Genomic DNA, 25802 nt, shown 5'->3' on the forward strand with positions numbered 1-25802 from the left:
TAGGAATGCCAAGATTTAGAAACTTGCTTTATCACTTTACATCTAAGTTTTAGTTTCCCCTTGTGATAGCTGGAGGTGATACCTGTTTCTTGCCTACCTTAGATTATATCTGCCTTCTATCTACCTTAGAAGAAAAACAAAAAGTTATTATGCAGCTATTTTCTAGGAATTGTGCTGGTGTCAATAGTTGGAAGCTGGACTTGTTAGTGGTAATAGGTTTTAAGTGGTGGTAAGGACATGGAATCAAAAGCTCTGAGTTTGAATCTTAGCCTGTCACATACTAATGGTGACTACTTGGACAAATTACTAAGTTGTATTCCAAAATATCAATTTTCTCATCCCTAAAACCGGAATGATAATCTCATCTCTAAATGAGAGATCATTTAAATCATTATAAATTGATTATTATCACTGTAAGCTACTTTGTAAGGGTTAGTGTGAAGATTAAGTGATAAAATATGTAATCTTGCACGTTTTTGACACATGGTAGGTACATAGAAAATCCCTAATGAAGCTTCTCAGGCCCGCCATTTTGTAATTCCTTGAATGATTCTGGCTTTTGATTTATAGGCATTCTTAATTCCACCAATTGTGGATTCTCAGCCAATCACATATACCAAATATCAGAACTTTTGGTTTCTCTGTTACTGAAATAGGTTACTATGGAAATCACATAGCAGCAGAATAAAACTAACCTGTTTTATATCAGTTTGAAATAGCTAATTTCCCCTAGATGTAGTGCTTCCCAATGATAGAAGGACATTTTATTGAAGGATCAAAATGAATGCTTCTGTGATTGATTGTCTGGCACAAGCCAGTTACCCCTGCAGTAACTTTTCTGATACCTCCTGCTTAACACCCAAAAGACAGGAAGCCTCATGAGTCTCCACTTTCTTATGGTTCTTCTGAAAAATCAAGTTCCCGTGTGACTTTTGGCCCTTTGCTCTTCAGGAGATTTCTGTCCTTACTACAGCCTCACATATATTGGGATTGTTGATTGTACCACCCCAATGTCCCTAACACTCTTTCTGCACTTTATACCCCAATGCTTTTCAGTTTGGTGAATAAGAATAGTGCAGATTAAATGCACTTAAATTAGATTTAGTTAATTGACTTAAATGACTTAACACAGATTAAATGCCTTAACACAGGTTACCCCATGTAGTCAGCTGGGATTTGAACCCAGCTATCCTGACTCTATTGTAATATGTATGCTGCATTCCACTTGTTTTATTGAATGAGAATTATGGAGCCTGTGCATTGATATACTAATGTGTAGTATTGTGAAGTGCTGTGCAGAGATACACAATAACCCTTATGGCAAAAGGGTTTGTAGTTGTTTTAAGGATACTAGACACTTAAGTTAAATAACAAAAGGTAGTTAAGAGTCAGTGATTTATATAACCACAAAAAAGCTACTGAAAATCAGAATTATTTTTAGCTATATAGAATAATTTGGGTACTTTATTAATACCATTTGTATCTGGATTCCTACACTTAGGATAATGCTTTTGAGATTTATTCATGTTGTTGTGTGTATTAGTACTTCTTTTTTGTTGTTGGTGTTCTTTTTTATTACTGACTAGCATTCCCTTATATGGATTTACCACAATTTGTTTATCCATTCATGAGCTGATGAACATTGGTATTGTTTCCACTTGTGGACTATTATGAATAAAGCTGCTGTGAACATTCAAATACAGCCTATGTGTTGACAGAAGTTTTTATTTTTCTAAGGTAAATACCTAGGAGTGGAATTGCTGGGTCATCTGGTAAGTGTATGCTTAACTTTTAAGAAATTGTCAAACATGTTTCCTAAAGTGTCTGTACGAATTGGTATTCCCATCAGCAACTTAATAGGAGTCCTAGTTGCCCTGTGTCCTTGTCAGCACTTGGTATGGTTGGTCTTTTTTCATTTTAGCTATTCCCGTGGGTTTATATGGTATGTTAGTGTTTTGTTTTTTTTTAAGATTTTATTTATTTATTTGACAGAGAGAGACATAGCAAGAGAGGGAACACAAGCAGGGGGAGTGGGAGAGGGAGAAGCAGGCTTCCCGCCGAGCAGGGAGCCCGATGTGGGGCTCGATCCCAGGGCCCTGGGACCATGACCTGAGCCGAAAGCAGACGCTTAATGACTGAGCCGCCCAGGGGCCCCAGTGTGGTTTTAATAAGCATTTCCTTAATGACTAATGATGTTCATCTTTTCATGTGCTTATTTGCCATCAGCATATCTTCTTTGGTGAAGCAACTGTTTAAATTTTTTGCCCATCTTCCTTCATTGGGTTGTTTGCCTTATTATTGTCTTACTCTGGATACAAGTCCTTTATCGGATATTTATTTTACAAATATTTTCTCCCAGCCTGTAGCTTGCCTTTTTATTTTCTTAACAGTAAGTTTTGAGGCACAAACGTGTTTTGTATTTTAATGTATAATTTATCAGTTAAAAGTTTGTGCTTCTTTAAGTTCTAAGAAATCTTTGTCTAAGCCAAAATTACTAAGTTTTCTCCTATATTTTTTCTTGGAGTTTTATAGTTTTTGCTCTTAAATTTATCTGTGATACGTTTTGAGTTAAATTTTCATGTATGGAGTGAGGTGAAGGATGAGGTTTATTTTTCTTCCATACGAATAACCAGTCATTACAGCATCATTTACTGAGATTGTCTTTTCCTATAGAATTGCATTGTATCTTTGTCAAATATCAGTTGACTCTAAGTTGAGGGTCTATTTCTAGATTCTGTTCAGTTCCATTGATTTAAATGTCTATCTTCATGTCAGTAACACACTGCTTATTGGAGCTCAGTGGTTCTCAACAAAGGGCAATTTTGCCCCCCCATTGGACATTTGGCTGTTTCTGGAGACATTTTTGATTGTTACAACTGGCAGGTGAAGGATTTGCCTTTGATAGGGGTAGAGGTCAGGATGCTGCTAAACATCCTACAGTGTACTGGCCAGTTGCCCATCACAAAGAATTAGCCAGTCTGTGATATCAATAGTACCAACATTGAGACACTCTATTTTACCTGTATATTAAGTCTTAAAATCAGGTAGTGTAAGTCCTCCAACTTTGTTCTGTTTCAAAGCTTTTTTGGCTATACTAGGTCTTCTGCATTTTTGTATAAATTTTAGGATCAGTTTGTAAATTTCTACAAAAGTGTCTGTTGGGATTTTGATTGGAATTGAGTTGAATCTATAGATGAATTTGGAAAGAAATGACTTCTTAATATTGAATCTTCCAATTTATAAGCATGGTTTATCTGTCCTTTATTTATGTCTTCTGTAGTTCGTCTCACCAAAACGTAACTTTCATTGTACAGGCTTTGCACATACTTTGTTAAATTTATTGCAAACTATTTTATATTTTTAATGTTATTATAAATTATATCTTTTTATTTCAAGCTCTGATTTTTTAATTGCTGGAATGTGGAAATACAATTGATTTTTATATATTGATCTTGTTGCCTGTGACCTTGCCAATAAACTGTAAGGATAGATTCCATAGAATTTTCCACATAGACCAAAATTTTGTCTGTTTCACTTATTCCTTTCTTATTTTCATGTCTCTTTTCCTTTTTCTTTACTTAATGCCCTAAGAATATTTCAGTGTTGAAGTAGTGAAAGTGGATATCATTGTCTTGTTCCTAATCTTAAGGAGAAAGCATTCAAATTTTTAACCATTCAGTGTGATTTTTAGCTATAGGTTTTCAGTAGTTGCCTTTTAGCACATTGAGGAGGTTCCCATCTATTCCTTGCCTACTGAAAGTTGTTATTACCAGTGGTTGTTGAATTTTGTCAAATACCTTATCTGTATTGATCAAGATGATAGTGTAATTTTTCTTTTTTATTCTGTTGATACACAGTGAATAACATTGACTGATTTTCTTTCTTTTTTAATTTTTTTTTATTTTTCTGATATTAAGCCAACATTGGATTCCTGGCATAAACTCCAGTTAGACCTGATATATTCTTCTCTTTATATATTCTTGGATTCAGTTTGCTAAAATTTTGTTTAAAATTTTTGAGGGATATTGGTCTGTAATTTGTTTTTGGTTTTTGTTTCCTTTTGTTTTTACCTTTTGTCTGAAGTACCATTTGACCTTAGTTACCACCTTATTTTGTCTCAGCACTTTCAAGGGATTAACACCCTGAAAGAAGAGGTCAATTTACTTGTTATAAAAAGTCTGTTGTGTTTTGAAGTGCTATTTGCCAGGAATTATGCTAAACTTTTTTTTTTTTTTTTTTAAGTAATCTTTACACCCAACATAGGGCATGAACCCACAACCCTGAGATCATGAGTCGCACGCTCTACAGACTGAGCCAGCCAGGTGCCCCTGTGCTAACTAAGCTCTTTATGTTTATTATTTCATATACTCCTCACAACCTCCTTGTAAGAATAGTACTCTTATTATACCCATTTTAGAGGTGAGAAGACTGAAGCGCAGAGCCACTAACCTTCCCAAGTGGTAGAAACAGTTCAAATCACATCTTTCAGATTGGAGGTCAGTCTTCTAAACACATTGCTCTGTGTTCGTATCTTTCTCAGGAAATCTTTGATTAACATGGACCATTATTGACAAGACCAGAGGGAATTTAAAGAACCATATCTCTAAATAATCTCAATCTACCCCATTATGCTAATTGTTTTTAATATTATTTGTGTGCTAACTTGTTTTTTACTTTATTTTGAGAGTGTCCCTGGTAATTGGCATATTAGCTCACCAATTTCTAAGTTTTATTATGTGCACTTTATTGTGGATGAATTTGAATATTTCTAATTGGTTGCTATAATGCTTCTGTTTAAACCTTATATCTCTTGGCAGTTGCTAGCTGTTAATCTGGGCTAGAGCTTCCTTGAGAGAAAGTAATACTTTCTTTTTTTCTATGCTGTATTCTGTATGCTGACTAATATCAATAAACATACTTCTGTATATGTAAAATTGTACTACGAAAGTTAAGGAAAGCAAGAATAGATCAAAAGCTGTCTCTTCCACCTATCTGTTGTTCCCAGGTTGCACATGTGCCAGATTATTGTAGGACCTTTTAGACTTAAGAATTCAGCGGTGGGAAGCCTGGGCTTAGCAGGCAGTCAGCTAGTGGGACCCTACTTAATCTCCTCTTTTATGCTATGATCAAATAGGTGAAAATACATAGAGAAGCAGAGTTATAAATAGAATGAGAAACTAGAAATGCAAATTAAAATATGCCAGACATTAGGAGGATTTTCTGTCAGTAAAAGTAAAGACAGATTTCTGAGACAGAATAGCAAAGATAGACAGAAAAAAGGTAGATCTTTCTACCCATCTCTCTTGCATACCTACAGCTTAAGGAAGTAGGGTCTTTGCCAACTAGAAACTTGGCAGCCACCCACTATGTGTTGCAACTGTTATCTGCAGCATTCCAGGGTTCTTTTTCTCCCTCCCATCTCTCTTATCATTACCTCTCTACTTCCCTTGGTGACCACAGTTCTGTAAAGGAAGAAGTAGACTTGTTTGGGTACATTTTCAGATGTAAAGGGAATAGTAGTAGGGAAGGGGCAGAGAGGAGAAAATCCATGGGGTTGGAATGCATTTTTTCAGGCCCTACTTCAAATAAATACAAATGAAGTGTTTTATTTTGGAAAATTTCAAATATGTACAAGAGTAGAAGAGAACAGTTTAATGAACTCTCTTGTACCAGCCACCAGCTTAAAACAACTCATGGTCAGACCCTGCTTTTGATTAGGGAAGAATATGTTCTGTTTCAAAGTATCTAGGATTAAATTGCTAATCATACACATCACATAACAAGGCAACAGGATCAGAGTCTTCCTTAGTTCATCAGAGCAAAGGGTAAAGCGGGATCCTTAACCTAGGATCCACAGTTGACTTCAAGGTGTGACAGACTGAATTGGTAAACAAAATTCTATAAAAAGTATATAATTTTAAAGGATCCTTGAAGAGATCTTAATCTCCATAATAGATGAGAGCCATGATCCTCTGTACTGCTTGACACCAGATATTTGGCTAGAGTTGTATGAATCAATTTTTTCTCCAAATAAAGAACTGAAAGTTAGAAGTCAAATAATACCCAGGTGGACAGTAAAGAAGAGAAACCAACTAGAATTTATATAACTTTTTTCTTAGCAAACATCAAACCTGGTTGGTTTGCTCAACTTTCAAATAATTGATAACATTTTTAAAAAACCATCATGGGCTTATTAAGAAACTGCAAAATAAAGGAATCTTATACTTAAGTCACAGAGGAAAATCATACTTGGAAAAAACAAAATATTAGATGGTATTTACTTTCTTCTCAAAGTTATTTAATGAATCTGAAATTGTATGTTAAAGACAGCAGATTGACAAAGAAAGTAACCCACCAAGATATCAGCAAAGCTTATACTAATAATAGCTAACTATTTTTGAGTAATAGATACTGTATTAAAACCACTCATGGGGCGCCTGGGTGGCTCAGTTGGTTAAGTGTCCAGTTCTTGATTTCAGCTCAGGTCGTGATCTCAGGGTCGTGAGATCAAGCCCTGAGTCAGGCTCCGTGCTGGGCATGGAGTCTGCTTAAGATTCTCTCTCTCTCGGGGTGCCTGGGTGGCTCAGTTGTTAAGTGTTTGCCTTCTGCAGGGCCCTGGGATTGATCCCAGGGGGCTCTCTGCTCTGCGGGAAGCCTGCTTCTCCCTCTCCCACTCCCTCTGCTTGTGTTCCCTTTCTCGCTGCGTCTCTGTCTGTCAAATAAATAAATAAAATCTTTAAAAAAAAAAAAGATTCTCTCTCTCTCTCCCCCCTGCCCCACCCCCTGCTTATGCTATCTCTCTCCCTCTCAAATAAATAAATAAATACCCACTCGTGAATTAGCTAATTAAATCTAATTAAATGATTATTCTGAAGGAAATTGAAATACTTTAAATTAATTCCCCAAGATCACACAACTAAGAAGGAAGTCTCATATTTGAATCCATATAGACCGACTCCAGGGCCCTGGTGCTAGAGGAAATAAAGATGATTACAAAGGATCTTGAATCACTTTTTGTACTTTTCTGCATTTTGAAATTCTTCAAGACTCATCAAAATTCATGAAGATATCAGGGGCATCTGGGTGGCTCAGTCGGTTGAGCATCCGACTCAGTTTCGGCTCAGGTCATGATCTCAAGGTTGTGAGATGGAGCCCTGCTTCGGGCTCCAGGCTCAGTGGGGAGTCTGCTTGAGATTCTCTCTCTCCCTCTCCCCCTCCTCCCCGCATGCACACACTCTCTCTCAAATAAATAAATCTTTTTAAAAATCTTTTTAAAAAATCTTTTAAAAAAGATATTGAAATTAAGTATTACTATTAAAATTCACAGTGAAGGGGTCAAAAGATAGTGTTGAAAATCAAGTCAGTGATGTGGAAGAGAAGTTAGAGGATGCCTTCTGAAATGTAACAGTAGAAAAGGATCAAAAAGATGCAAATGAAATGTGCAAAGAATAAAGATTCAATGTATAGATAAATAATATTCCTAAAGAAAAGAATAATAAATAGAAGAGAAGCAATAATCAAAGGTGAAATAGAAGACAACATCCTTGAACTTAAGAAAACCTAAGTTTATAGTTTAAAGGATTTCAGTGATACGTGAGTACTAGATACATCAGGTTGAAAAGTTTGAGGTTTAAAAGATACACTGTAAGCATCCAGACAGAGGTGAAAAGGAGACTGCTACAGAAGCTGTAAATAAAACTAATCAAAGAGTTTCTGTTTGCTACTAAATAGCAAAAGACAATGGAAAAATATTTATGGTGTTATTAGGAAAAAGAAAATGTCTGCAGTGTTATTAGCAAAGGACAGAACTAAAGGAGCTGATATTAAAGAGTAGGAAGAATAATAAAGAGTGAGAGAATGTAAGACCACCTTATCAGTAATTAGAATAAAAATGAGTATATTAACATACACATTAAAAGAGACTCAAGTTGGGTCAAAAAAAGATGATATCTAAGACTTAAATTACCTGATTTTTTTTAAATTTTATTTTATTATGTTATGTTAATCACCATACATTACATCATTAGTTTTTGATGTAGTGTTCCATGATTCATTGTTTGCGTATAACACCCAGTGCTCCATTCAATACGTGCCCTCTTTAATACCCATCACCAGGCTAACCCACCCCCCACCACTCCAGCAACCCTCAGTTTGTTTCCTGAGATTAAGAATTCCTCATATCAGTGAGATCATTTGATACATATCTTTCTCTGATTGACTTATTTCACTTAGCATAATACCCTCTAGTTCCATCCAGATGGTTGCAAATGGCAAGATTTCGTTTTTGTTTTGTTTTTTTTGTTTTGATGGCTGCATAATATTCCATTGTATATATATACTACATCCTCTTTATCCATTCATCTGTCGATGGACATCTTGGCTCTTTCACATTACCTGATTTTTGATGCTAACCATACAGCTACAGTAATCAAGACAGTATAGTGTTTGTGCAAGAATAGACCAGAATAGAGCCCAGAAATACAGTCAAGTGATCTTTGACAAAGGTGGAAAGACAATTCAATGGAGAAAGGAGAGTCTTTTTGGTAAATGAGGCTGGAACAATTAAAGTTTACATACAAAAAAATGAACCTATACACAGACCTTACACCTTTCACAAAGGTTAACTCAAAATGATTCATAGACTTAAATGTAAAACAAAAAAGTTAAAACATCTAGAAGAAAAACAGGAGAAAATCCTAGGTGAGCTTGGGTTTGGTAATGCCTTTTTAGATACGACAGCAAAACACATATCTGATAAAGTTATGTTAGCCAATTACAAAGTTAGAGAGCAGTACACAAAAGGCTACCCTTACGTCTGACTTCAGTTGCAAGTTCAGGGGTCTCCAAAATTACCTTTAGGTTTTATAGGTTGAAAAGGACTCACAGAATTCCTTGAAAGCTATTATACTCATGGTTATGTTTTATTACAGCTAAAGAATACAGATTAAAATCAGTCAAGTGAAAAGACACATAGGCCAGAGTCAAGAAGAGTACCAAATGTGGAGTTTCCACTTGTCTTCCTATGGAGACATGGACAGTGTTACTTTCCCAGTCTTGATGTTTAACAGCTTGCACAGAGTATTGCCAACCAGAGAAGCTCACATGGTCTTTGGTATCTGGAGTCTTTATTGGGGTTCAGTCACAGAAATCTGACTAGCAGCTCATGTGGCTGGCTAAGTCTCCAGTCCCTCAGTAGGTCAACTGATGTGACCCAAATGCCCCCGTCCTAAATCTCATTGTTGTTGTGGCTCAAAGCCTGCACCCTAAATCATATTGTTCAAGACACTTTTATCAGGTAAGACATTACAAGGACTTACAGATTACCTCCCGGGAACTAAGGGCAAAAGCCAGACTTATCTTTGGGTAAGAAATTCTTTACTACCTAGACTGGTATCCAAAATATAAAAAGAATAGTAACAATTGTCTTCAACAACAATAAGAAAACAGACAGCTGAGTTAAAAAGTAAACAGACACCTCACCAAAGGATGTATACAGAAGACAAATAAGAAGTGCTTGGGTGGCTCAGTCAATTAAGCATCTGCCTTTGGCTCAGGTCATGATCTTGGGGTCCTGGGATCAAGCCCTGCATCGGGCTCCCTGCGCAGTGGGGAGTCTGCTTCTCCCTCTTCCTCTGCCCATCCCCCACTGCTCGTGCTCGCTTACGCGCATGCATGCACACTGTCTCTCTCCTCTCAAATCAATAAAATCTTTTTAAAAAAAAGGCAAATAAAAAATGAAAAGATACTTAGTATCATATGTCATTAAGGAATTGCAAGTTAAAACAACAGTAAAATGGCACTATATTCCTTTTAGAATGGCTAAAATCCAAAAAGATGACAATATCAAATTGTTGACAAGGATGTGGAGCAACAGGGACACCCATTCGTCATTATGGAAAATGCAAAATGATGCAGGCACTTTGGAAGACGGTGTGGTAGTTGCTTACAAAGCTAAACAGTCTCCTAGAAGTCCTGGCTCCCATTATCCTCTATGTGTTTACTTATGTGATTAATCTCCCATATATAACCAAGTTCCCATCTCTGCCACCCCGCTGAATGAATACCCTCCTCACATTAATTCAACTCTGACACTGGGTACATTACAAAAAGAGAATAACCCTTCTCCTCAAGCATTCATGGAACATTTAAAGATGGTCACCATACTAAAAAACAAAAATAACAATGTAGTCTATGAAGCAGAAATTTGATAGACCATTGTATCTGGCCACAATGCAATAAAATTTGAAATTAATGAATAAAGTCCATCTGGCAGTTCTCTTCCCAAACAACTATTAAATCCAAGCAGAAACCTAAACTGCAACAACTATTAAAAATAATAAGAAATTATAATTTTATCTATATACGCACATACACATATATGTGGGATGCAGCCAAAGTTGTATATGTGCTTTTGTAATTTAAAAATGGAATGAGGGGTACATGCCTGGCTCAGTCCGAAGAACATGCAACTCTTGATCTTGGGATCTTAAGTTTGAGCCTCACATTGGATGTAGAGATTACTAAAAATAAATAAATAGACCTTAAAAAATTAAAAATAAAATGGAATGAAACAATGAATTCACCTCCCAAAGTTAGGCAAAGGTTAGCAAGAGGAGGAATATATAAAAATAAAAACAAAAATCAGAAGATAGAAAAGTGGTAAAACTGAAAAGTCCAGGTAGATTGGCCATAATAAACTCTAGGACATCATTTAGCAAAATGTTGGAACATTAGAGGAATTTGTATATAGAATTTTAAAAAAATTATCAGATTACATACAGCAATTATGTTAAGGAATTTGAAAATACTGATGAAAGATATTATTTGCAGGGGGGATATAAATTACCAAATTGATTATGTTAATCTTTTTTTTTTTAAGTCTGTTTTATTTATTTTTTTTAGGTAAGCGCTACTCCCAATGTGGAGTATGAACTCACAATCCCGAAATCAAGAATCACATGCTGTATTGACTGAGCCAGGCAGGTGCCCCCCAAATTGATTATTTTTAAAAGTAGAAAACTTGAAGTCTAATATGTTGAAAGAAATGGAAATATTGTCCCCAAAAATTACTTTGAAAAAGACTCTTCTCGGGGTGCATAGGTGGCTCAGTCAGTTGAGCATACACCTTCGGCTCAGGTCACTATCTCAGGGTTCTGGCATAGAGCCCTGCATCGGGCTCAGCGGGGAGTCTGCTTGTTCCTCTTCCTCTGCCCCTCCCGCTCCCTCATGCTCTCTCTCTCTCTCTCTCTCTCTCTCAAATAAATAAATCTTTGGCGGGGGGAGAAGACTTTTCTCTTCATAGTCTTATGGGCAAGCTTTTTTCCTATTTCTATGAATAGATAATTCAGGCAGTAAAACATGCAGAGTATAATACCAAAGGCTTTCAGTACATGAAACAAAACTAATTTAACTCATATAATAAAATTTAACAGTACAGAAAGTTACAAACCAGTCACACAACTATAAAAGCAAAAAACCAAATTATTAGCAAATAAAATTGACATTATAATAAGAGAACTGTGTACCATGAACCATGTAGAATTTGTTTCAAGAAAGTAAAGATGCTTGATTTAATAATAAGAAATTACCAATAATACATTTATATAGGTAGATCAAGAGGAACCATATTTTTGTCTGAAATACTTTATGGGCTACATTTTTAAAAATTTGGTCACTTTTTTAAAATCTTTCTATGAAGTAGGAATTAAAAGATACTTTGAAATGTATTTTCTAAAAGTCCATCTTTAAGTTATTAGCCAGTATCATGTTTAAAACATTTACATTAGAAACACACATTCCCATTTAAAACAGGAACAAGAGGGGCGCCTTGGGTGGCTCAGTCGGTTAAGCGTCTGCCTTTGGCTCAGGTTGTGATCCCAGGGTCCTGGGATTGAGCCCCACGTCAGGTTCCCTGCTCAGCAGAGAGCCTGCTTCTCCCTTTCTGCTGCTCCCCCTGCTTGTGCTCTCTCTCTCTCTCTCTAAAATAAATAAATAAAATCTTTAAAAAAAAAACAAAACAGGAACAAGATAAGAAGGTCCACTGGCACCACTGTTATTTATTTGGTTTTCTGTTGCTTTGTTTTTTAAAGTCAGGTTTACTCTTTCTTGATTTTGTTGTATGTTGTATATTTTGAGCCCTGCAACCTTCCTAAATCATTAGTTTACTAAAATTTATTACTTTTGCTAGCTTTTTTATAGATTCTTTTGGATTATCTGTGCCAGCCAGCGTTCTTTGGATAGACACCATTTGCTCATAATGTAATACCCTTTTTTATCTATTGCTGTATCAAGTTTGCTAACATTTTGTTAAAGATCTTTTTTATGGTGGTAACATATACATAACATAAAATTCACTATCTTAGCCATTTTCAAGTGTGTAATTTGATGGCTTTGAGTACATTCATATTGTTGTGCAACCATCACCACTATCCATCTCCCAATTTTTTCTTCATCCCAAACAGAAACTCTGTACCCATTAAATAATAATTCCATATTCCCTCTTCTCTAGCTGCTGGTAACCATTGTTCTCATTTTTTGTCTTTATGAATTTGATTATTCTAGGTACCTTCCTTATGTAAGTGGAGACATACATTATTGATCCTTTTGTCAGGCCTATTGCACTTAGCATAATATTTTCAAGATTTACCCATATTGTAGCATGTATCAGAATTTCATTCTTTTTTAAGGCTAGTTAATTAACGGGTTTTTTGCGACTGTGTTCAAGCAGGATATTGGTTTGGAATTATCTTGTGATTTCTTTGTTTGGTTTTGTATCAGGTTAGTGCCAGCCTTATCAAATGACTTAGAAAATGTTTTCTATTCTACTTTCTGGAAGAATTTTTATAATGTTAGATTAGTTATTCCATAAATATTCAGTAGAAATTGCTATTGAAGACATTTGGGCCTGGAGTTTTCTTTGTGAGGAGGGTAGAAACTGGGAATTCAATATCTGTAATAGGTATAGGGCTATTCAGGTTGTCTGTTTTTTTCTTGAGTGAGCTCTGGTAGTTTGTAGCTTTCAGTGAATTTGGAAATGTGTTGTTTAATATTTGGGAATTTTCCAGAAATCTTTCTGTTACTGATTTCTAGTTTAATTCCGCTGTGATCAGAGACCATCCTTTGGAGGTTATTTAAATTGTTTTACAGTTTGTTTCAAGATCTGTCCTATGGCCTATCTTAGTTAATGTTCCAAGTGCACTGAGAAGACTGGATTTTGCTGATGTTGAATGGAGTGTTCTATAAATATTAATGATGTCAAGTTGATTGCTAGTGTTCAGATTTTCTGTGTCTATGTGTCTACTTGTTCTGTTGATTACTGAGAAAGGAATGTTGGTCTCCAATTATAATAGTGCCTTTTCCATTTCTCCTTTGAGTTGTCACTTTTTCTTACATATTTGAAACTCTTTTGTTGGGTACATGCACAGTTAGGATTGTTATTGTGTTGTTTTGTTATTTTGTGATGTTTTCTTTTATCATTATGTAATACCTGTGTTTATCCCTGGTAACAGTCCTTGTTCTAGGAATCTCTGAATTTTAATTAGGGTCTCTAGATAATTTACAATTAATGTAATTATTGAGATGTTGGATTTGAATCTGCCATATTGCTATGTTTTTTTTTTTTCTATATGTCCCATCTGTTCTCTATTCCTTTTCTTACTTTTTCTTGATTTATTTTGGATAAATTGGATATTTTTCTTGTGATTCCATCTTATGGGAATTATGCTGATTTATTATACCTCTTTTTAAGTCTTTTATATTTAGTGTTCTAGAGTTTGCAGAGTATATCTTTAAGTTATCACAGTCTACTTTCAAGGAATGTTATACCATACATATATACTTCCTTTTCTGCTCTCTTATCTTTTATGCACTGTTAGCATACATTTTGTTTTTACGTAATTATAAACCCTATAATATATTGTAAGTGTTTTGGTTTAGATTCTTAGTTATCTTTTAAAGTGATTAAAGACTGGGGTGCCTGGGTGGCTCAGTCGTTAAGCGTCTGCCTTCGGCTCAGGTCATGATCACAGGGTCTTGGGATTGAGCCCTGCATTGGGCTCCCTGCTCCATGGGGAGCCTGCTTCTCCCTCTCGCACTCCCCCTGCTTGTGTTCATTCTCTCACTGTCTCTCTCTGTCAAATAAATAAATACAATCTTAAAAAAAAAAATAAAGTGATTAAAGATAGGAAGAAATTTTCCTCCAGTCTAATAATGAAAAAGTTGAAATAGTTTTTAAAGTCCCTATCTGATAGTTCCAAAATCTGGGTCATATATCAGTCTATTTCTATTGATTACTTTAGCTCTTGCAGTAGGTTTTTTTACCCTCTTTTGTATGTGTGTTACAATTTTAATGCCACACATTTTGTATACAAGAACAGTAGAGATTGATTATACCTGGAAATGGGCGCATTTCTTTTGTTAGGCTATTTGTCCATGGGATCGAGTCAGTCAGGAGTTGAGCAGGGTTTGAGTTCTAATGTTGCTATGATTATGTTCATTGTATCTCAGGGGAAGAAAGAGGCTGAACCTTTAGGAAAAATCTTGGTGTTTAGAAAGGGGAAATGATTCTTAATATTGCATGATGGTAGTAGGGTTTGTCTTATGGCCAGACCTATTTGAATCATGTGTGAATCCTATGAGAATAGGGTAGGTGTAAGTTTTTATGAAAACAACAAAACAATTATCTTTTAAGATATAATTTAATTTAATAATAATTTCTCATTAAGGTCACTAGCAGTGCTGCCTCTTATGCATATCTCTTATAGGGTAATATAACATAGTAAGGGAGCAAAGTATTTTTCAGAAAAGGCAAAACTTGAAGCTTTGGCATCTCATGGACTGCCAGTGTTTCCGCAGAGGAAGGGGGAGGTGATCTGTTCCTAGAGGAGGCAGCATTACTCAGCAGTACTTAACTGGGAATGAGCTTCTAATGAAGTCACGTAGAAGACTAGAGTGGTGTTTCTTAGCTTAGATACACACTGGAATCACCTGATACCTTTACAGAATACTTATGCCTTGGTCTCACCCTCAGTGATTCAGATGGAGTTGGTTTGAAGTGTGACTTGGATATAAGTTTCCCAGTTGATTGTAATGTGCAGCCAAGGCTAAGGATCACTCCTCTAAAGGCTTGCGGAAATCCCTGTAGGCTGTTGGAGACTCTGTAAGGTCTGGAAGATTTGTATTAGCAGATGGAGGAAATATCAAGTGATATTTAAATTATTATTGTTGCTGTGATATACAGAAAAAGCAATTATTTTACTATGTACTAAGAAACATAAAGGATAACTCAATATATGAAAGTAATTCTGTATTCCTGAAAGAGAAAAATAAGTATTTTAAAGTTGACAGTTCTGGGCGCCTGGGTGGCTCAGTTGTTAAGCGTCTGCCTTCGGCTCAGGCCATGGTCCCAGGGTCCTGGGATTGAGCCCTGCATCGGGCTCCCCGCTCCACAGGAAGCCTGCTTCTCCCTCTCCCACTCCCCCTGCTTGTGTTCCCTCTCTCGCTGTGTCTCTCTCTGTCAAATAAATAAAATCTTAAAAAAAAAAAAAAAAGTTGACAGTTCTTTTCAAATCAAATAAAAATTACATAATGCCATTTCAATCAAATCTTATTAGAGTTTGTAAAAACCAGTAGTGTCACCCACCACCCAGATCTTGGTTTCTAATACTATTCTCCAATAAAAAGATCCAAGACTCCTTAGAAAAACAGCTAATGTAGGTTTGGGGCAGGAAATACACAAGATGAAGCTGGAGTATTTTATAATACCAGAAAGTAAGGAAGTATTAAAAAAAAAAAGGTGGATTATGCCAAACCAACATAGGAGCCAACCTGAAAAAGATCCCAGTGGCCAAAACTGGAGCCTTTTGAGCAACAAAATAAATAATGTAATGTTGGATTTTAACTTTAAGTATAAAATGAAAATACATGAGCACATACTCATATAAATAGTTACTGAATAAATGAGGGAGAAGAGACAAGTCTCCATACAGAATTCCAAGTAATTTATTAAGGCACCAATTTAGACACTTCTCCCTCAAGGAGGTAGAGCATAAACCCTCCAACCCCACCATGAGTGTGGGCTGCACTCAGTGTGGTGCTTCCAAATTGTAGCTTATGGAAACACAGGCTAGAGGTGGGAGAGTAACTTTACAGTAGAAAAACCTGAAAAAATAGCCCTGGCCAATTGATCCTCAAGGTAACTTTATCAGTCATAAGTCATGTTGATAGCTGGTACCCTTGATATGATGTGATGAGATCTTCCTCCCAATAATTCCTAACTCTGAGAAAAAAATCAGACAAACCCATAATGAGTGGCATTCTGCAGAATACCAGACCATATTTCTCAAAACTGTCAAGGTCATCAAAAACAAGGCAGATCTGAGAAACTTCACATAATAAACATAACTAAATGTAATACAAATAAATAAATTAAATATTGGCATTACAAGAAAAAATGTAGCATGGGAAATTCACAAAAGAAATGCAAATGGAAAATAAAAATACGAATATGTATCAAAATGCAAATTTAAATAGCAAAAGCCAATGTTTGCCAATCAGTAGAGCAAAGATTTTGTTGTTTTGTTGTTGTTGTGTTGTTGTTAATACCTAATTTGGGGTTGGTAGGGGCCAGTCTGGGAACTCAGAATGATACAACCTCTCTGGAGGATAATTTGCTCAGTGCTATCAAAAATCTTTAAAATACACAAACTCTGACTCAGCATTTTCTCTTCTGCGGATTTATCCTCATTAAAGGAAGACCTGTGGGAAGATTTTAGCAAAGAATGTTCACAGCATTGTTGATGAGAATGACCATTTGGAAGCAGTGTGATAAATAACTGAGTTTTGTGACACTAATATATGATGGTATTGTGTAGGTGTTATAAACTAAATTTATTAAGTTCAAAAAGTTAAACCAGCATGTACAGCATGATCCCTCCCCCTGCTTTTTTTGGAAAAGGAAAAATATGTGGCATAGAAAAAGACTTGATATATGTATGTAAAATATTCATTATAATCATTTCTGGGTATTTGAATGGTGGATGATTTTCATTTCCTCCTGTATACTTTTATTTATTCTTCTTATCTACCTCTTATTCTTTAAATCTACTTCCCTTTGAAGTGTGAATCAGTATAAGTCCTCTGGGAAGCAAATTGGTAATACACATCAAACTCCTTAAAGCAGTTGATACTCTTTCACCTACCAAAACCCTTCTTGGAGTTTGTCATTAGAAAAGAATAAGAGAGGGACACCTGGGTGGCTTAATCGGTTGATTTTGACTCTTGATTTTGGCTCAGGTCATGATCTCAAAGTCATGGGATCGAGCCTCACATGGGGTTCTGCACTCAGGGCAGAGTCTGCTTGTCCCTCTCCTTCTGCTCCTCCCCCTGCTCGCTCTCTCTCTCTCAAGTAAATAAATCAATAAAATCTTAAAAAAGAAAAAGAAGATTTGAGTGTAGAAGTGTTTACTACATAATTTTTACATAGTTATTTATAATGGCAAAATATGGAGACTGTAAATACCCACTTATAGGGAAATAAAATATGACGTGTACAGTGGAATATTGTGCATTCATGATTGTGTTCAGAGAATATTTGTTGAGGTCTGATAATCCTGGTGTTCCTTTTTAGACTTCTGCTCAGAATGGCATCCATGATCCTGATTCATTCCCCATGTTCTTTGCTGTAGCCTCAAATAAGAAAATAAGAAATGGGTTCCTTCTACTATTTTGTGTAAATAACAAAAATTAGTAAATTATTTTTTTTCCCTAAAGCCATTTCCTCATGTGTATTTTATTTGACTTCCTCAGTTTCCATTTATTTGCTTTACTTTTAAGGTTATGGGTGTTATGTGAGCCTTTTCACATTTCTGTGTTGCCTGGAATGTTCTTCCTGCTTTTACCTTGCTGACACCTCATCTTCCAGGTTGCAGCTTAAATATCACTGGCTTCAGAGAGATCTTCCTAGAGCACCTTGTGTAAAGGGCTCACATGGAATACCCCTTGCCAGCTCTTTGATGCCACTAGTTTCTTCCCTAGCAATGGACACAGTTGGTGTTTTTGTATTTGTTTGCTTGCTTATAGCATTTCCTCCATTAGACTGTAACTTCCTGAGGCGAGGGATTATAATTTTTCTTCTCCCGTGTATTTTTAGGTCCCCTACTTAAGGTTGGCATGTTGTAAACAGTTAGTAAATATGTGTAGATTGAATGAACTAACTTAATTTTGCAGCTTTGACAACATCTCATTAAGAATTTATCATGTAATTTAATTGTTATGACTTAGATTGTACCAAAATTACTCTTTTTTTTTTTTTTTTTTAAAGATTTTTTATTTATTTATCTGAGAGAGAGAATGGGAGACCGAGAGCATGAGAGGGGGAGGATCAGAGGGAGAAGCAGACTCCCCGCTGAGCAGGGAGCCCGATGCGGGACTCGATCCCGGGACTCCAGGATCATGACCTGAGCCGAAGGCAGTCGCTTAACCAACTGAGCCACCCAGGCGCCCCTGTACCAAAATTATTCTTATAACACATTGATCTTAGCTGTACTGGTCTTGATATTTTAATGTATTTTATGTAAGAATATACAGGTAGGAGGTTAGGTTAGATTCAGGAAGAAAGAGGAGCTCTTGTAATAGAGGTGGAACTATAATGGATGCGGAGGAGTGGGTGGACTAAGGAGGTAAAGAAGAGAAGAAAAGACATTTTGGATAAGGCTGTTATATGTGCTTTTTTAAAAAGTAGACTTTATTTTGTCAGCAAAGTTTTAAGTTCATAGTAAAATTAAGTGGAAGGTACAGATTTCCCACATACCCTCTGTTCTCACTCCTACATCAGTTTTTGTTTTGTTTTTTCAATTTTTTTTTATTATGGTAAAATATACATAACATAAAATATCATCCTGGTCATTTTTAAATATACATTCAGTGATACAGAATACATTCATAGTGCTGTGCAACCATCATATCATCCATCTCCATCATTTTTCATCTTGTAAAACTGGAACTCTGTATCCATTAAATAATATCTCCCATTTTCCCCTCCCCTAGCCCCTGACAACCACCATTCTACTTTATGTCTCTATGATTTTGACTACTCTTAAGTAGTCATATAAGTAGAATCATACAGTGTCTCTTGTGATGTAGCATACTGTCCTTAAGGTTCATCTGTATTGTAGCATGTCTCAGAATTTTCTTCCTTTTTAAGGTTGAATAATATTCCATTGCATGTATTTATTACATTTTGCTTATCATTTACCATCAGTAGACACAGGGGTTGCTTCTGTGTTTTAGCTGTTGCCAGTAATGCTGCTATGAACGTGGAAGTATAAATATCCCTATAAGACCCTGCTTTCAATTCTTTTGGTTATATACCTAGAAGTGGAGCTGACCCAGCAGAATCATATGGTAATTGTATTTTTAATTTTTTGAGGAGTCAACATTCTGATTTCCATAGTAGCTGTACCGTTTTACATTGCATCAACAGTGCACAAAGATTATAGTTTCTCCACATTCTCATCAACACTTATTTTCTGTTGTTTTGATATTAGTCATCCTAATGGTTATAAGGTGATCTCATTATAGTTTTAATTTGCATTTCCCTAAAGATTAGTGATGTTGAAATCCTTTCATGTGCATATTGGCCATTTGTATATTTTCTTTGGAGAAATGTCTATTCAAGTCCTTTGCCCATTTTTAAATCAGGTTGTTTGGATTTTTGTTGTGGTTGAGTTTTAGGGAGAAAATAAGGTTCGATACCTTTTAAGGTAGAGGGTAAGGGGCCAAACTGAGGAGAATATAGACTACTGTTTTAAGTAGTTTGCTGTTACTGTCTAGACTAGAGACCATATTTTTTAAAAAAGATTTATTTGAGAGAGAGGAAAAGAGTAGGGGGGAGGGGCAGAGGGAGAGGGAGAAACAGGCTTCCCGCTGAGCAGGGAGCCTGATGTGGGACTTCATCCCAGGACCCTGGGATCATGACCTGAGCCGAAGGCAGACGCTTAACTGACTGAGCCACCCAGTGCCCTAGACCAGAGATGTTTAATAGAACTTTCTGTGATGATGAAGTGTTTTGTATCTGCAAGCCGTTAGCCATATGTGGCTGTTGAGGACTTAACATGTGTCTAGTGCAACTGGAAAATCAAGTTTTTAGTTTCATTTAACTTTAATCAATTTGAATTTAAATAGCCATGTGTGGCTTAAGGCTACCACTATTTTTGATAGGGTAATCAGGAGGTCATCAGAAGTTGTATTTCTTATTTCTTTTGTTTCTGAACTAGGGGAATGTTGTGTGTTTTAGGGGAAAAAAAAACTGGGAACAATGTGGGCATTTGAATGGTGAGGAAGAAATAAGAATAGAAAATCACTTTCTTTTTTTTGCCTTTAATGAGAATGGGGAACATAGGAGGATGAGCTGGTTTGGGAAGGTAGACACTGAGCTCAGTACTGCAGAAATTGACTTGAGATTGTGGGACGTAGAGACAGAGATGTCCAGTGGGCAATTGTAAATAAGAGTTTAGAGCAGAGCAGAACACAGAAGACTAGGGCTAGAAGTATAAATTTTCATGGTCATCTATATAGTGGTGATAAAGCCATAGAAATAGATAATACCCTTCAAAGAGGGAATATAAATCTTGAATAAATGAGCATCAAGGATAGATCCTTGAAAAATGTCTGTATTTAAAGGTGGGAAGAAGAAGAGGAGCAAGTGAAGGTGAAGTTACTTTTTACTGCATGATATATTTAAGAAACTATCACTTACCCATGCAAGTGGTAGCAGGAACCCTTTGCTTTAGATGTAGTTCTCATCAGGGTGATTAGACATTTTATTTCAAAATGTGAGTAAGTATGGGAAACTAGCATAGGTAATTTCCATTCCCTCACAACATGGATCTGGCAGATACTTTAACAAGAATGGGCAAATAACAACTATGATTGTGCTATCATAATATCACTTCTGCCTATAGAATCAGAAAGGTACCTGTAAAATGTGGTTAATACTTGGTCACGTTACCAATAAGCATAGCAAACTCCAGTCTGAATAAATTAGCTGATAAACCTGAGGGAATGAATGCCTAGCCCCCCTTGGTGTTTTCTAGATAACCAGTAGTTGTAAATAATATGATAGTTAAGTGGATTTTCTAAGTAAGATTAAGGAGAAATTGTTTGAGAGCACATACACAAGATATATTTTGTTATGCTAGTAAGAAGTCTCATAAGTCCCCCAAAGTGTGTAATACAGTTGTAAAGGAACACAGAAGCTAGTGAGTGAAGAATTTGGAAATGGAGAAGGGGCACTGGCAAGGAAGGCAAACATGGAGAAGGAAACATGGAAGAATAGGGGTAGGCTTAAGGTCAGATCTATGGGGTAGACAGTAGGGAGCAGGTCACTTGGCTCCCTAGCTCAGTGCCTGATACATTAGAAGTGCTCCATAAGTATTTGTTGAAGAAAGAATGAATGATGGTTAGGGAGAAGAAAAATCGCTCCTGTAGGAACCATTCCTGATGAAATCTTGCTTTGGCCCCACCTTATCTTACCCATTTCTTGACCTCAGTCATCACATGTCTTCCTGACCTTGGGTTGCTGTTAGATTTTTTGTTAGAACACATATTGAATGTGTGAATATTCCAGATAGTGTATATTTGAACTTCTAATCATTGTCCAGCTCTGGTGGTGGGACGGGGAAGGAGTGATACTCTGCTATTTATAAGTATGATGAGTGTATCTGAGTACTGACAAGTTTAATTTCCTTTTGTTTTAAGACTGTACTAGAGGGGCGCCTGGGTGGCTCAATCGGTTAAGCGTCTGCCTTTAGCTCAGGTCATGATCCCAGGATGCTGGCATCAAGCCCCAAGTCAGGCTCCTGGCTCAGTGGGGAGCCTGCTTCTCCCTCTGCCACTCCCCCTGCTTGTGTTCCTGTGCTCTCTCTCTCTCTCTCTGTGTCAAAAAAAAAAAAAAAAAAAGACTATACTGGAATAGGTGTGACCATGACCATATCTATCTAGCCCCTGAATATTCTGGCCTTGGGTGACATATGCAAGCACTTCTGACTGATTTGACAGGTTAGAGGTGTGCACTTATTTTCTGTGTGTGATTTATGGTAGGGCGACCAAGAATGATGAGAAGCAGGGGAATTTAAAGTTATTTCCACATATACAAAACTGATGGGATGCCATGTAATTTCCAAAATTCTTTTTTTATTCAAACTCCTCTGAAATCTGATAGTCCACAAAAACTTAGTGTATGGAATTTTATTTTATTTTTTTAAAAGATTTTATTTATTTATTTATTTATTTATTTATTTATTTATTTGACAGACAGCAAGAGAGGGAACACAAGCAGGGGGAGTGGGAGGGAGAAGCAGGCTTCCCGCCGAGCAGGGAGTCCCACGCGGGGCTCCATCCCAGGACCCTGGGATCATGACCTGAGCTGAAGGCAGATGCTTAACAAGGGAGCCACCCAGGCTCCCCAATGTATGGAATTTTAACCAAATATAGTGACCTCACATCTGATAGTGAAAACAGATTTTAGAATCTGAAAAGATACAGGGCCATATAGGTTGTTTTTTCAATTTTAAGCTATTATATAATTGTAACCCAAGTTAACACCCTTATGCATGTAAGTAATAGGTGGTACATAGTCTGTTTGCAAAGAAAAGTTTGACTAAGAAAAAGCTCTCTTTGATCTATTTCACTCACATATACCTATCTGAATGTCTAATAGGCACTGACGATACAACACTGAAGAAAATACAAAATCTTTTCCCTCCTGAAGCTTTGTCAAGACATACTTTCAGAGGGAACTATTTCAGATTAGGTGGTAACTAATCAAAAAAGGAAAGAGATATCTTAGTCTATCTAGGAGAGTTTTACGTTCAGGGAACTGAAATATAAACAAATAAGCTCACTAAAGACAAGGATTTTTGTTTGGCTTTTGTCTGTTGTGTTCACTGCTATATCCTCAGAGCCCCAAATAGTGCTTGGCTCATAATAGGCATTCAGTAAATATAAGTCATTGATTGAAGTGTTTATTGTTTTGAATTTGTATAATCATACACATGTACTTTAGTAAATTATTTTTACATCTAGCTAGTTGAAAATTTTATCTCAGTTACTTATTTTTATGTTTGTTACCTACTTTTAGTTTCTCCTTGTACCCACATATCAGGATGCAGGAAAAGCTTATTAATATTAATAATTAGTCATATGGTGATCTGATATTACAAAAGATAGATTTGGAAAGGAACTTCAGAGGTCATCTTTTGTTTAGCTTCTTGCCTAGGAAAAACTAAGATGATTAGGTATGTATTTTTAATTAATCATTTAAAAAACTAGGACAACATAATGAAGTTCTCTTGAGAAAATGGAGAAAGGTGCTTAACCCTAGATAAAAAGATACTAACCTGAAAAATTTAGAACTTCTAACCGTGTGGGAAAGTGAAAAAAAATCGAGCCCAACTAAGCTGCTCTTTGTTGATATCAGAAATGGGCCTGTCATTCATTTTGGCATTGAAACATAGCCTCCTATCTCAGGGGGCAGGACCAGGACTTTTTTTTTTTTTTCCTCCCAGAGGAGCTAGACAGTTATTACAGGTTGAAAAACCCCAGCCAGTTTTTCAAGAGTTTCTCCTCCTTTTTATTATTATTTTTTTTCTTTTTCTTTTCCTTTTTTTTTTTCCCCCCTGAAACTTATGGTGCTTTTGCTCTGCTTTCAAGATGCATTAAGGTCTCCTGCTTTGTGACTGCTTTGGAGCCAGCAAATACCCTGACATGTACAATTCGAATTATGCAGATTTCATGAGTAAGTTTAATCTTATTTTTTAGCTAGTTAAAATTCAAGTGATATTTGGAAAAGTCTTAGCTTGGAGTTAGCCTTTTTTATCATTTTACCGCTTTTATTTTAAGCATATTTTTAAAACAACCTTTAATTTAATAAGAAAGTAAGATTCTACACATTAAAAAGCCTCTTTGTCTCTTAAGACTTACACTTCCAGTTTCTTTTGAATGATCTTTGTTGCATTAGACAGTATTCATATGTCTTTTGAAAGCTAGTTACCTAAACGGTTTTCTTGAGCATCTTTTTAGTTTTATTGAGAAGTATTTTAAATTGAGCTTTTCTGAGCTCGATTGCTTATGTCTGACACAGTCTCAAGTTTCCACTGAATGGTAACAAAGACTGTAGAGTGTTGTTGGTACTGCAGTGAGAGGCATGCTTCTTTAGACCAGGTAAGAGAGATCATTTTGTTTCTTACTGCTGGGTGAGTTTTTACCACGTTTATTTTATATTCTTCCAGCAGCAGCAATACTAAGTTGATAAATAGCCAAGAGCACGCTGAATTCAAGACGTCCTTGCTTGTTGCAGACAGGAAAACTACAGGGTATGGGGGTTGGGTTGGGCAGGGGGGGAGGGGTAGAGTAAGCTTAGTTTATCACTCAGTTACTTATATAAATCCATTAAAATGTGAAAATAATTCTAGAGCTCAGTTTTCCTCATTCAAGAACTAGGAAAGCAGTTGAGGAAATGAATAATTTTGAAGGTACTTCATAGTTACTACTTGTGAATGCAATTCAAATGATAGTTTTTACTTTCATTTCTTTCCAGTAGTTAATAAAATAAGCTTTGCCCTTAACTGTACATTTTTTTTTATTTATGAAAACTTTTAAATTGTCAACAGCAAAATATGCTTCCTCAGGATCTTTGAAATAAACCTGACAGTTAAAAAAATATTTCAGCTTTTATAGCTGTTTCATTCCTTTTTTTCCTAGTACATTTTTCTTAAAAGTATTTGTGCTTTGAAAATGTCAGCTGTATTCTAATGAAGCTCAGGCATTGTTTGCTCATAAAGGGGCCGGTGCATTCCACTGCTTTATGGTTTATTATGAGGCACAGTGTGAGAGTGTGGGTGGCACCATTTGGTGTCTGCCTCTTGGAGTAGTGACTGCCATTATGTTAGTATTGGATTGGCAAAGAAAATAGAGCATGCAAGATCCTATATGAATCTGGAACCTATGAAGAAAAGCTTAACCCTAAATAATACTAAGTGAGCCTGGAATGTGTGACAACTTGATTGAGTTGATCACTTCAAGTATACTCTCGAAAGTCTGTCTTTCAGTTACAATTAATATTCTACAAGAGTACCTATCTCTTGTTTTTTGATGTATATAACATTTACTCATTCTTTGAATCTTAATAAGGAAGTGAATGTTTCTAGATAAATTATGACATTTTAAGTAGATACAGTAACATTTTAAATAATACATTTACTTAAAAAAAGAGTTTTACGGAACTTAGTGTGGGTGGGGAGGGGGAGTGAGAGAGGAGGTCAGGCAGAGAGCCTTTCTTTCAGTTAGGAAAGCCCTGATGAAGAAAAAAGCAACAGATGTTTCTTCTGTTACAATTGAGGTTGTTTTATTCAAAATTCACAGTAGCTGGAATGGGGAGGGGAGGTCATAAATCTGACTTAATCAGGGAATAAATAAAACTTAGTCATTGAAAATTTTTTCCTTTATACTTAGATTTTGAGAATCAGTAGAGTAACATACCTTTTGGAGAGGCTTTTTTTAATCTTAAAAAATTAATGTGTAATTAATGGAAATGTGAGAAAGTTAATTTTCGTGCATGTAAATTATGGAAAAAATGATCATTAAATCCTACAGAATATTTGGAAAAAAGCCTAGCCATTATAAAATATATAAGGAATACTTAGGTTGCAAAAGTTTGTAATTGCACAATAGGTACTAAGCCTCAAAATGAAATTTCATTATGAAACATTATTTGCATATAGTGTGAGAGATCCTTTTATCTTCAG

General features: G+C 36.0%; 1 protein-coding gene across 9 annotated transcripts in view; it reads left to right on the forward strand.

Moving 5' to 3' along the window:
• The window catches only part of TFDP2 (transcription factor Dp-2), a 172636-nt gene that overhangs the window by 81657 nt on the left and 65177 nt on the right, over positions 1-25802 (forward strand). The window contains exons 2-3 of one of the 9 annotated variants that reach the window (XM_032408553.1): positions 1738-1772; positions 23710-23794. The exons of 6 other annotated variants lie outside the window; for them this stretch is intronic. In XM_032408553.1, coding sequence (XP_032264444.1) covers positions 23764-23794 — 31 coding nt within the window. In that variant the 5' untranslated portion in view covers positions 1738-1772; positions 23710-23763. Of the gene's footprint in view, positions 1-1737; positions 1773-23709; positions 23795-23816; positions 24220-25802 lie in introns of those variants that run through there. 2 more of the 9 variants (XM_032408556.1, XM_032408555.1) reach the window with 2 other exon arrangements.

This window comes from Phoca vitulina, unplaced genomic scaffold (genome assembly GCF_004348235.1).
Source record: "Phoca vitulina isolate PV1807 unplaced genomic scaffold, GSC_HSeal_1.0 scaffold10, whole genome shotgun sequence".
Lineage (NCBI taxonomy): Eukaryota > Metazoa > Chordata > Mammalia > Carnivora > Phocidae > Phoca > Phoca vitulina.